The sequence below is a fragment of the Struthio camelus genome, chromosome 12, assembly GCF_040807025.1.
Source record: "Struthio camelus isolate bStrCam1 chromosome 12, bStrCam1.hap1, whole genome shotgun sequence".
Classification (NCBI taxonomy): domain Eukaryota; kingdom Metazoa; phylum Chordata; class Aves; order Struthioniformes; family Struthionidae; genus Struthio; species Struthio camelus.
In genome coordinates, this window is record NC_090953.1 from 7,263,178 (window position 1) to 7,276,982 (window position 13,805).

The window sequence follows — 13,805 nt, forward strand, 5'->3', positions numbered from 1 at the left end:
TGAATTAATTTTTTTTTTTTAACAACTTCATAGAGATAGAATTACTACAGCTATTTACAACAAGGAGTAAAAAAACAAATTTTAAATGGCTCACACTATTTTTAATGTGGAAAACCACTGTTCTTGTACAGAAATAGCAGAGATTAAAGATTAGGGAGGCAATCAGAAAAAAGTATTCTAATAGCAGAAAATGCAGGTAATTTTGGAAAGTTTTGGGCACAGCTAGTTTTATGTGAACAGATGGAAGTGAAACATTGCTTGGGAAACAAATGTCAGCAATAGGCTCCCAGGGAAAATAAATCAAAAAATTCGACCACAGAAGTGTGAAGAACACATGCAAGCCTGCAGTTGAGCCAATGTTTTAAGAAAGAAAGTGTGAATTGACCGTTAACAAACCAAAAGCAGACACAGGACATTTTATGTAAAATACTGTGCAAGTAGCACCCTTAGAAACTGCAGTAAGAAACTAAAATAAACAAATCAACCAATGGAAAAGAAAAAAAAAAAGAAAAAAAAAAGACACCACCTACAACAAAGGCTAGTCAAGCTGAGCAATGCATCCTTGGCAGGGGCTCAGATACAAAAGCATGGGAGGGCACAAACCCAGTCCCTTTTACATTACTATCCAGTACCAAGGACCTTTGGTGCAATATTCCCATCAACTTCAGATTCCCATCAGGATGAATAGCATCTCTGATGGGCAAATTCTTCTGACAATAAGCTTATTATCTTTTTTTTTGGGGGGGGGCTTATAAGGTCTGCTTGCTTCCAGGTTGCCGGGGAAGGAAGGAGGACACAGACGCCACGTTTCCGAGGGTGAAACGTGTGTCCCATTTGTGAGCATCACTCTCACTGCGTAAGTAGTTGCACCTTCTTGTATTCTCAGTGTTTAGTCTTGCAAAAACTACTTATATGAGTCCCAGAAAGAGGTAAATGTGAACTGTTAATGCAGACAGCTGCCCACTGGAGCCAGCTCCAATGACTAATGGAGCTTGATTGCTTGAAGAAACCAATTATCTACATTAGTTACCTACAAAAGAAGAGAACTAATCTCTGGACCTTATGTATTCTCTTCCAGTGCTGCCATCCTTACACTTAATCTAACATTCATTTTACCAAAGCTGGCTGGGCCTTTTTGCATTAATTGCTTTTGATTTAATTCAACCCAATTTTTTGAGGTTCCTATCTTGGTGCATGCAGCCAGTCCAGAAGGGAGGCTTGCAGGAACGACTGTGTATAGGAAGCAAAGTTTCAGCCACACACGCTGCACTTACAGAAACTGAATTTGGCAGATGCAAACAATTGCAGCACGAGCTGTTGTATGCATAGCGATACGGGATCCAGAAAATGTCAAAATAAGTACCCAACACCACTCCAGTTCTTAGCATTTGTAAATTAGTCATGATTACGCCTTTCAAAAAGAAGTGTGAAAAGTTGTCTAATAAATCTGAATAATTAATAAATTTGAAGAACTAATGATCTAATTGCAGATACCCTGAAAACAGAGGAGGTCTAAATGATTCAGGCAGCATGTTTGCAGTGAACTATTCAGCCTAATTGCTATGAACATTTGCTTTCCAAACAATGGACTTATTCTGCATAAGCTGACAAATGCTCGACACAGCACAAGCACATCCTCACCTCCAGCCTGCTACCACGGGTGAACCCAGGCAGCGGAGACCAGAGCTGTGAATGGATTGTGGCCTGGTTCATGTCGGACTGTGTTTAAAATAGAAACTACGTGTTATGCTATCCCCTTTCTTCAACTGTTTTAAGGAGCTTCAGGAGACCTAGCTCTCACGTGGATCCCGTTGCACACTTGCTTGCGGTTTGGTTTGCAGCTCCCCACAGAGCAGAGCAGCACGGCCTCGCTCCTGGCACCCTGGGACCCTCCAACCAGCCATGCTTGGCGCTCAGCTTTGGGTGCAGAAGAGGTGGTGCCCCAAGCAGGGAAGATGGGATGCACCTCACGGGGCGAAGGCGTTCACGCAACCTGCCAGCTGCCTTCACATGCTCCCCTCAATGGCTTCTCACATCCAAATTTCAGAAATCTAGCCGTCTGTATCAAGAAATGAGATCAAAAGCACAGTGCAACAACAGGACATGACAAGAGAAAATTGAGGAAAAGAACAGAAAAGGCCAGGTATCAGCCACAAACACCACTGTAGTGTAAAAATCTAGAAGATAATAGACCATGGGGGGGGGGGGGGGGGAAGCAAAAGTCAGGTTGGAGCAATGCAGCTAGAAAATCACCAACCCCCCCACCCCACAAGGAAACAAACAAAAAAAACCACAGCCACTCACCAACTGACATCACATCAGAGAAACCTATTTCTCATGACCACACCGATCAGAAGGGAAAAAAACCTCAAGCTTTGAAAGCGCGGGACATGGAAACATAAGGTGCTGCTCATCATTACAGAAACTCAGAGTTTCTCTTTTTTCTTAGAGCAGTATAGTTGGATTTTTCAATTCAAGGAAGGTAACACTTCCTTACAACTGTGACACCATGTTACTGCTTGGCGTCACGGTGACACTGCTCTGCAGAGATGACTCATAACGGCCAGCAGCAGGCACAGCATCTCAGAGCTATCAGGGAGCAGGACGTTTCAGATTTCATTAGACATGCTCAGATTAACATCAGGCATCACCCTGCCCTATGACAGCAAACCAGCAAGCCAAATGGGCTCCAGCCTGTCCCAGCTGAAAGCATTTGGAGCTGGAAGTAGCAAGCTTCCCAAGAAATGCCCAAATGAAGCCATAAAACACCCAAGGGTATGATGAAGTGACAACACTTAGAGCACTAGTGACTAAGAACGTTTAATAATTTTTGAAACCAAGTACGCAGTGATTATCTCCATCTTCTGCAGAACCACACCAGTGCTATGCAGATAGGTGTATTTCATTAATAAAATGCATTTCTCTTTTCTTACTTTTTATAGTATTAAATTATAGTACGCAGCTCTCAAACTCCTCACTATTTCCAAGACATGTTATGTTACCTAATAACCATAACACTGCACGAGTATACAAAAAAAACATATGTTTAGTTCTACATAGGCACACAGAAACAGACCCACGCCATTCAGTGGCGGACTTGGCGCACCATGTAACATTAGGTACCGAACACAGACACTTCACACGCAGGTGATGTGAAAGCCGCTTGCCAAGCACAAATTATGGTCCATGTAGGTAGTTTCTAATGTATGACTATCTGGATTGGACCACATGCTAAAAAGCATCAGTGAGAAGCCAATAAATCAGACTCCACTCAAGCTGATGGCTTGATAACTGTTATCCCAACCTGCATCCCAAAGAGGGGACACTGGAATATCGACTCAGAGGGATCTTTCAGGACCTCTCCCCCATTTTCTTCCCACACTGCTTAGGCATTTTACAGGAAGCAACAGGGAGCACACACAGCTGGGCCAGATTCCAGTGCTTGCACCTGCGCTCTCCCCAGGACAGAGCAGGTAAAGAGATAAGCTGGAGAAAGCCAAGGACTACAGGGAGACAACAGACAGACAAATAATGATGCAAGAAGCAAAGGTAAAGAGAAAAGCAAGAAAGAGCAATAAGGTTAACAGGGGAAAAAAAAGAAATGTAATAAGGTGATGGAGGAACTTAAACCAAACCAAAAGGAACACATTCAGTAAAGAACAGTATGCAGTAAATGAAAGAGTTCAGGAAAACACCCTGGAAAGTTTGGGAGAAGTCAAGTAACATGCTAGTTTTACAGCCTGGGAGTATCAGCACCTCACCTTTACTCAGCCAAGTCTAATTAATTCCTGCTTAATAAGCATTAAATGAATAATTAGTAAATTTAGGGAGAGCCCTATAAATTTGATGAGTAGAAGCAGGAGCCTCCAGCAATAGCTGTATCCAGTGGCAGGAACGTTTGTCCTTTGTCACATCCCTTAGATTAAAAAAGACTAATATTTATATTGAATAAAACAGGTAGAAATAAAGACAGTAAAAGATAAACCTTCCTACAAAACCTGGACTTGGTTCTTCCATATTTCAGACAAGTGTCCTAACTAGCGCCAGTCTAGGAAGGATTCCTCTGTGCATTGTATTAACAAACCTGGGCAGGGGCTTCGCCTAGGTCTCCCAGGCATCTCCTAGACACAGTACGGCCCAAAAACAATGCAAATTTTGCAATCCAAAATACCTTGCTCTCCCTCTTTCCCTTTTTCTAAGCTCAAACAGATGAATCCAACCTAGACCCGAGTGTGCTTTGTTGAAACTAGTATATCCTCACAACGCATTCCCATTTGGATCTTCCGGCATTTCCCACCCAAATCATTTAGTCTACATTTTCTTAGTTGGCTCTATCACTGTGCTGAAAAGACAACAACTGACAGACAAGGGAAAAGGTCACACTGAACAAAAGGACTTGGTTCTGCTGGCAGTAATGGTAATACTGGGATCGGAGGTGGACGGGCTAGCACTTCATTTTTAAACTACAGTTATTCTGCTCACTGGTATAAAAATTCCAGGCGAGTTTATAGACAGTACATGTATTTTTAAGTTGGTTTTGGTTCAAAACCAATGTTAGGAAGTGATGGGATACCAGCCTGTTAATAGGGTAGATTAAGCAACCTTGGTGTCCTGACAAAACAGCAGAACTAGAAACTTCATTCTGGATTTTTTCCAGCGTGTCTTGTTTCTTACAGCTTTTATAGTTCTGAAATACACAATGTAACTACAGCTGCCACATCCCCATCCAGTCCAGAAGTTGTTGCATTTATGGCAGAACATAAAAGTAACAGGTGAAATAGTTAAAATGCATGAAGTGGCTAGAGTCTTCCCCTGCAGAGCCCTCTAGAAGCCCTCAAGCCGATTTCTCTTTGTCAGAGGCTATAGGACAACATTAAATTGGCCACGAGAGGGCACCAAGAACATAGCTTGTGATTTTTATCTGCATGTCTTCTCTTACATAGTCTGCCAGTCTCCTCAACTTGAGTTGTCCGTAAATTAAACGGAAAAAACTGCATGCATGAGAAGGGAGAGGGCACCACACTTACATGCCATTTTCTTCATCTTTGAGAAGATGCAGAACTTCCCCCAAAAAACGTAACCTGACAGGTATACCCATCTATAGGTTTGATTATTTCTTTGAGACTTTTCAAAGAAACTGCTGGTACCATAATTACTAAATATTAGAATTTAGGAAAATTAAAAACCTGGTTAGAACAAAACTGATGTAAGCCTAAGACGCTAGTATAGAGTCTTCAGTCAAGCTCTACCGTTTTCATACCTTTTGGCATTTATTTATTATTAACATGCTGCGCAGGCTCCTGTGCTTATGCGGCTGCAAAAGCAGAAGCGGTACCTTCACTAGCGCGCGCCAGGAGCCTGCCAGCCCTGGGGACTCATGCTAGCGCGGTCCCCTGCCCCACCACCACACGGACACAAAAGCACGGGCACAACCAGCTTCTGCATTTTCAGCATGGCAGCATCCGGCATCACTAGGGCAGAGGACGAGGAGGAGGCAAGTCGCATCACTTCCCTGGCCTACAAGTTTCCTCTGAGGTTTTCTCACATTGCAGAGAATGAAGCTGACAAGTTCCCACTTTTAAAAGCACGTCACAAGAGCCACAGCGGCTGCAGGTTAGACCTAGCTAAGCGTCGCACAGAGATAAGCATGTAAAAGTAACCAGTATGACAACAGACGTCTATGCGGATGTGAATCCGAGCATCGCGGGCACGCTCTTCCCGGGGGCCACCACCGCAACGTGACAGTGACTAAAGAACAGTCACTACTTTTGCTCTACTGTGCGGGGGGGGGGGGGGGGGGGGGGGGGCAGGAAATTAATTGGATGATGCACCACTTGACTACTCATTTAGAAAAAGGAGTGTGTAATTTGCCACAGAAAGTGAGAGACCTGTCAAAATTGTCAAAAAGCCTTATTTCCCCTTGATTACCTTGATACTGTTTTACATCATACTGCGCTGTGTTGTACAAGGCTTAAGGCAAGCACTTGTCTTCTAATGCAAAAGAACACAGCTTTGAACAAACCTCTCTTCTTCAGAAATATTCCTCTGTTGCGTTTGTTCATTTATAGCATCTTTTCCACAGAAGTGGCTGGATGCGTCCTGGCTTGTACAGCTTGCTAGTAAATCTGATGAACTGCTACACTGTCAGGAAGTAACACACTTCTGTTTGAAGAGTGAAGATCTTAATCTAAATATTCATTCACTCCTTCCAAAAGCTGGAAGCTGCAAGGAAAAAGTAACATACACTGGGCCAAGAGTTATTGCTTGGTGAAGGCATGAAAAAAGCCAGTATGGAAAAGTTAACAGATTATATGAGAAATCCCAACAGCAAACAAGCACTCGGTGTGAGAAGGTTTCTAAAGCCATACCACTACATTTACATGCAAATCTTTACAGGCCTCCAGGCCATTCAAACCTATTTTCACTAAACCTGTACGAATAAGCCTTATTGCTTCATCTCAAGAGAAAGAAACTGCTCATATATAGATGCAATGTAAAAGTATCTAGAAGCTTTTCCACCTGCAGAAAGAAATACCAATCAGACCAGCGCTGGATATCTGGAAGAGCTGGGAGAAAGGTGCAGGTGGAAGATCCTGAAGCAATTGCTTCTGCCAGAGCTGTATCAAGCCTCTTCGGAGCCTCCAGCAAGATACCTGTTCCTCTCCTAGCAGGGGAACTAGGAACTGGCTATTTATAAGCACTTTTACTCCCTGCCTGTGACAGACTAACAGCAGGCACTTTCACACAGCCCCCACCTCTCCGAAGCCAATTTTGGTAGGCTTGGCCTGTCCCCCCAAACAGCTCCACACGGCATCACATAACATAACCCTTCCTCAGTCTCTAGTAGGATCGGCTTGGTGGGAGGGACTGGAATTCCAGCTTTCCCAGGAATTCCCCAATTTTTTTTTTTTTTTTTAAACTTAATTTAATGCATCATTTGTTTTTTTTTTTAAAACCGTGTCCTCCCTCACCTGCCTTTCGGGTTGAGACAGCAGTGCTGGCTTCTACCTCCTCTCCCACAGTTTCCCTTGTATTAGAATCTTTGCAGCTAACCCGAAAAGCACTCTCAGCAGCTTCTCCGTTGAACCCATTTCAAAACATTCTTCGGCTTTTCCCCCAGCTAAATTAGAATTTCTTAGACAAGCATCTGTGGGTATCTAAGGCTGCTAAATCCCGTCGTCGAGTGCCCTGACCTGCAAGCTGCAGGACAGATGCAGGACAAGTCACTGCTGTGCACCGCAGGTATGACAGACGTCGGTGCCACAAGCTGCTGCCAGACTGAAGTCACTGAAAGCAAGCTCGGGAATTTTAAAAGAAAGCAGGTTATCAGCTGCAAGGTGTGGCTCACCACAGCGGTCTCTGATAACCAGGTTCCGGCCTTCTTTCAGGTGGATCGTCAGTAGGTAAGCAAAGGGGCTGGGCAGGTTACTCAAACAGTCATTTCCTTCCTCAAGGGCCTGGGGAGAACAAAGAAATCGGTCAGCAGTTCATTTCTCATGAAGCAGACGCATTAAAACAGAAGCAGGTGTTTTCTTAAGTTTTGCAGCAGCTAAATTCACAGGCGGCACCGTCTCGTCTTTATTTAGGGAAATCTTTTACAGAGCGCTCTGTAGATGAAGAAGGAAAGATATTTTTCTGAGACTTTGTTTCATTATGCAAATAACTACTATCATCATCAGATATATTCACAAAGCAAGGGGTAACACAAGAAGAAGGTTTATCCCTGCACATGGTTAGTAATATTCAAAATCATAACTGCACAGACAGGATTTTCAAATCCTATCAAGTGGCTGCAGATTTTTCTTTTCCAGCTGCTGCTTTCTTACTCATCTGATGACGATCTCATGAGGAAATACACATTTCACATAGCTATTGAGAGCTTAATATTTCTTTATACAATTCCAAAAGAAAAAAGCAACAGTGGGCAATGCTAGTTATGAGTTTTTGCAGTAGTAAACTCAATAGCATTCTTGTTCCTCATAGAGGCTGCCAAGATTATACACCTCTTCTTCACCATCCAGTCGGTACGTTCAGTGAAAATGGCCTCTAGACAGCACTTAGGGAGGAAGCTATCAGAAGGGAAAGGTAGACAAGTTAATCCAGAATAGGAAAATAAGCTTTGCACGAGAGGACCATGTTTCAAAACTACAAATGCCTTTTTACAGTGAACCAAAACTGGATTTTAGTGGTCTGTTCTTTAAACCTTATTTCCATGTTAAGGTACTTGTAGTCTTTATTTTAATCCCATTTATTCCTAGGCCACTAACTCAGTATTTGTGCTGGTGCTTTCATCAGTTACCAGTGCAATATACAAATTATAGAATACCTTGAAAAAAATCTAGAACATATTAGTCCTTTTAAAACATGAGCAACTGCCTGACTCTACTGCAAAAACACCCCCAAAATACCACACTGGAAATATCTACAGAAGGTTGTTTCACCTGCTGGGTTTTTATATTTGTAAGCAAAAGACATGCAAGCAAAGACCCTGAACGTAACATTAACTGTGCTTCCCACAAAGAATCTGATCAAGTTTTAAAATGCCTTTAAAAAAAAAAAAAAAAAAAAAGGACTCACCATCTGATCATCAAAAATTTGAGATGACATGGAAGAGTCTAGATCCGTTCCTCCACACGGGTACTATCAAAAAAGAAATTACAAAGCATTATACAACAGTAATACTGCGATTCCTCAGTCAAGCAAATTTTTTACTCATAGGTATGGTAACTGCTGAAAATGCTTCAGGGTAGGAACAGAAAGATTCTAAAAATTGGTTTAAAAAGAAAATACATATATATATATACACACTTCTGCTTATAGAAACTTCCCCTCCTGGAATTTAGACAGAAATTTCTTTTTCCTGTTTTACAGTAACTGCACTTATTCTCTTGAGTCTGTTCTACAAAATAAGTGCCTGCTTCCAGGCACTGGAATTAATGCTTTTCCTCTACTGTAGAGGCCCGTGCTTTTACCACTGAAAGTCCCTAATACAAATTTTCCTGATGCCTGAGGGCTATTGGAGTCGGTGAATTATCATTCTCTGCTGCAACACCCTGTATTCCTGGGCAGAATTTTATTTGATGAATCTCCAAGTTCCCTCACTAAGATGAAATAAAAAAATTCCAGGAACAGGAGCACTACGCTGGGGTTAGAGAGCAAGAAGCACTCTCACTTGAGTGTATTTTCTTCTTCATCACCCAAAAGGCAAGTTTCAAGAGCAATTCTTTGTAAAATCCCATTGTGCAATTCAAATTAGAATTCTCTGAGCCTTTAGTGGCAAGAGAAAAACACAGAAACAGTTTGTCAAAGGGAAAGGGGGAAAAGATGCTGGACACACAGGTTACCACTTTCTGCAGTAACTGGAGGATCTAAGCCATTGTAATCTAGTCCTTCTCAGCACAGAAGAGGAAGTCAAAAATTTCTTCCTAAATACTGACTCATCCAAAATCCCAAGGCTACAGGGGCACAGAGTCTAGACTGTTTGGACACACGGAAGAGATTCATCGGTCAGGACACTTCTGAGGTTATTTTGATTTGCCTGGACAGTTCTATGATCTTCATTTTGCCGAAGAGGCCCTACACGCATGGGAAACTCTTTTGGTCTAACGCAGAGTAATTACAACTCATCCAAATACACAGATACATGCTAAGAATAATAACCTCGCTCTTCAGACACGCACACAAGGTGGAATTTGATCTCCATGTGAAAATGTTATGACATGCAGTGTGGTTACATCCAAAGGCCTGAGATGAGAGCTGCACTGCGTTGAGCACTATACAAACAAACAAACAAAAAAACTACAGCAGAGTTTTTAAATCCTATAGATATTGATGGGCTGAAATAAATACACATAAGCTTTTGTGTAATCATTCTTTTCCTGCTCCCCTAAAATACATACATATTACATATCAGGAAGTACAGTGCTTCAGCATTGCAAGTAAAATTTCACTTGCATGACAGAAAACTTAACATTACGATTCCCATAGCAGTCTTTAACTGGAACACCTTGCAAAAACACATTAAAAGCAGAAAAAATCATCACACAGAGCAACAGAAGAAATTCCTTGCACAACACTGCTGAGTTACAGCTGCTAGGGGAACCCTAACTTTGAATTTGCTGACTAGTATGCATAAAATCTCACTTGTGTGCATTAAACAGTATTTTTAGTAGTCTCCAGCTTCAGAAGAATCTCCTTCAGGCACAATCATTGGCATTGATAATAGTTTCTCTTTACAGCTTGTTTTACATTGCATAAAAACAGAATCAAAGAACTCTATTGAAGAACACAAACATAATTGAAAAAGTATTCTCTCTCTGCTACCTTAATACCATTTATCGTAAAAAAATCCTACCTACAAAGTTATTTTTTTACTTGCATAATAGAGTTTGAACAAAGACCTTTTTTTAATAAGTTTGTTCTTTCATTTATTCTCTATATAATGTAAATTGCTATTATTCTAGGTAGCTAACTGCAATGAGATCACTGAATAGAGATAAAAGTCTAGCTGAAAATATGGTCCTGAAATCTTAGTGCTGCCAAACTACACTGAAGTTTCTGAACTTAAATAGAAGGAACTGGGGCCACGTACACCGAGCCGTAGTCCCAAATGCATCTGCATCTGTGGGACCTGATCCTTTCAGAAGCAAAACAAGTGTTACAGCTGACTAAAAAATAAATTATGCACATTTTCACAAAATCTGGCTGTGTTTTTGGATGCAAATTTCTTTCTGCTTAAGCAATCCATTCATGTAACTCAAGAGAACTCTATGTAAAACTAACTGCACTCAAATTACTTAAAATCAAGGACCTGGTAAGAAAGTAGAACAAGACAGAGTAAAGTTCGCAATAAAAAGGATCTAATGCTTAAATGAAAAATTCAGATTGGAGAAAGACGTATGGTGCCAAGTCCTACGCAGGGAGCGTTTCCATAAAATCATGAACACTAACAGCAACTGATCTGCTATCCTTACGCTAAGAGACCAACGTTATGCACACTCCAATACTTTTCTGAAATTCCTCTCCTAAATAGGATGCAACACACTATCCTTCTCTAAAACGCCCTAACTACAGAAAGCTACTGAAGGCCGCGATCCTCAAAAGGCAGAAGCTGCTCTCTAGCACTTGTCATTCTGCCCAGGTAGCAGAGACCTAGTCAGCATCAAGGCAACACTCCACCCACTGCTCTATTAAAAAAAAAAAAAAGTATGTGAAAATATATATATATATATTTACACTCACACATATACACATACATTATATAATCACATATATGATTTTTTATCATTTTATATATACACATATATACATATATATGAATAAATCAAATGTTCCTCCTGACAGGGTTTACAACCTCGACCTCCTCTTATTTTCTGTGAAGGAACGATGAAAAACTCAAAGGTACAGAAAGCACCAGCAACAAGATGAGACTTCGGCTTGCTAGTGACTCATAGCACCTTGCTACTAAGCACATGTATGAATGGTTGAATGCACTTCATCGATGATAAATGACCACGCACCAAAAGCGACTGTAAAAAGTGGCATTAACAGTGTCCTCTGCAGTAAGCCTAAGCAAATGATCTGGGGTGAAATGGCAGCTGGGTTATTCCTTCATCCTTCAAGTTCATCTAGCTCAGCTGCAACAGAGACCAAATAAAGTACAAGCAAATCTCTTGGCAAATGAAAATGAAACAAGGAAAAACGACAATTTTTTATGTTGTAAAATGGCACTTTTAACCTTTGCAATGTGTCATCATAACAGAACAACAGATAAATATGTCAAAGTTAAGCCCAGCCTGAAGCTGAGCCCGGCCTGACACATATGGTGAGAGCCTTCACTGAAGATGGTGAGTTCTGGGTATGGCAGCTCCGTGCTGATATTTCAGAAGAGCGTAAAAACCACAGGCCCACACTGAGCTTATGCATGTGGCTCGGAAAGAATCTCATGATACTGGGTGACCAATGAAAACCAGGAAACGAGTAGGTGGCATATGACAAGTAGTTCGGGGGGGGGGGGGAACCTCAACCTACATATTTTCTTTTTTTAATTTGGATCTGCCTTCCTTCTGATTAACCTCACTCTGATCAGTGAGTGACATGCACAGTTAGAGAACGTTGCAAATATTTGTCACGCTCTCTACAATGACCCTATCCGAGAAGTATTAGGAGACCAATAACCATTGCAATAAACGGTCCCCATCTGAGGCACACAGAGTACAAATTTTGTGGCTGTTCAATGAAGTGTAAGAACAGCCAAACACTGAGGTTTTCACTGAATTGCACTTAAAAGATAAATTAGTTCATTATTCCTTAACTATTTCTACCTTCATTTGCTTCACTGTGCTGCGTATTATTTAGAAAGATCTTGGCTGCCCTTAAGTTGTAATTTGAGGCAGACGGAAGGAAGGAAGGAAGGTGGGACATTCACCTAGTGAGATGATTTGGTATGAAAATAACTATTGATTTATATGCACAAACGCATATACAAATACACACTTTGGAAGAGATAAAGGCTACAGAGAATGAGCCAAACTCAGACTGTTATGAATCAGAAAGAAACTTTTCTCAGAGTTAAGCTCCAAGAAACTATATAGGCACTACCTTCTGCCAAAGTACTTATCTTCCCCAATATCAGAGGTGGAATTGGGGTTAATTTTGGTGCTGCTTGGTAGATTTTAGGTTATAACGGCTGATCTACAACAGTAGAATTGAGTCAGTACAATTAAAACAACTCAGAAGCAAACTCCTAAAATGGTAGCACGTTTGTGGTTTCCAGCCTACTGTATATGGATTAACTTGAGTTGCTACAACTTCTGAGTAAAATAGAAAATAAGCATAGAAAGTGATATAATTATGCCATTTTAGCTGCTTTTCTTACGTAGCTATCTGAATGATGGTATGCTCAAACAAGTGCAAGCCAATGTGTTTAAAAACTTGCATCTCCAAACTGGAAGTGACTTGGCCTTGACTAAAAGTCTGATGCTTTGCATCACAGCAGACTACGAGCGGGCGCTGGTTGGTCAGTACTGCATCTTAGCTAAGCAGGCAGGTTATTAAAGTCTCAGATTCCTTCTGCTTATTTGGCCAGACTCAGGATTTGTCACTCAGGGGAGCATCCCAGAAATGGAGAGCCAGCACTCTTGGCAGCGTGACTAGCAGAGAAACAGTTAACAATATCTCAAGCAATCCCAACTACGGAGTTTCACATGTTTGCAAAGGAGAGACGCCTGTGAAACAGCAGCAGGACCGATACCAGTGTGCCGATTCTGGCATAATGCATGCAGTGTAGTCCGAAACAGTAAGAATAATTTTAGATTTCAGCTGAAAGATTAGGTTTCTCAGGCATCGCGTTACTCTAACAGGTTAAGGCTATTCTGAATGTCTGCCGATAGTGGCCGCAGCAATATTTTTGCAGGCACAGCTTTGAAATTCAAGCAATGTCCAGGAAGATTCTCTCATTTAAGAGGAGTTTTAAAGAAAACTAGCAGGTGGTCAAACTTTATTCTAAAAGGATATACTAATACCACTTTGCTAAGAATACACAGACCTTTGAGATGCAGAACAAGGAGTTTTATATCAGAAAGAACAGCTCCTCAAGAGAGGAGAGAAAAGTCGGCATAATCAGGAGATTATCTTGCTCCTTGTGTCCTCAGAGCAAAGCCTACCACCCCAGAGGGCCTGTGCACCATCCGGAGCCTGCTGGTCACTAACTTCAGAAGCAGGAGAAAGCATAGATGCCAACCGCAGCACAACCTTACAGGCATACTTTGCTACGAGATAATGGTTTTTTACAGCAAATCAGGGAT

At 41.5% G+C, this 13,805-nt stretch overlaps 1 protein-coding gene across 9 annotated transcripts in view; it reads right to left on the reverse strand.

Moving 5' to 3' along the window:
• The window catches only part of MCTP2 (multiple C2 and transmembrane domain containing 2), a 130,117-nt gene that overhangs the window by 96,888 nt on the left and 19,424 nt on the right, over positions 1-13,805 (reverse strand). For all 9 annotated transcript variants that reach the window (XR_011143740.1, XM_068958535.1, XM_068958536.1 and 6 more), the window contains 2 exons: positions 8,578-8,640; positions 7,349-7,457 (listed from right to left, as the gene is read on the reverse strand). Coding sequence is in view for 8 of the 9 variants with exons in the window: in XM_068958535.1 (XP_068814636.1) it covers positions 7,349-7,457; positions 8,578-8,640 (172 nt within the window). In the remaining variant the exon portion in view is untranslated. The remainder of the gene's footprint in view (positions 1-7,348; positions 7,458-8,577; positions 8,641-13,805) is intronic.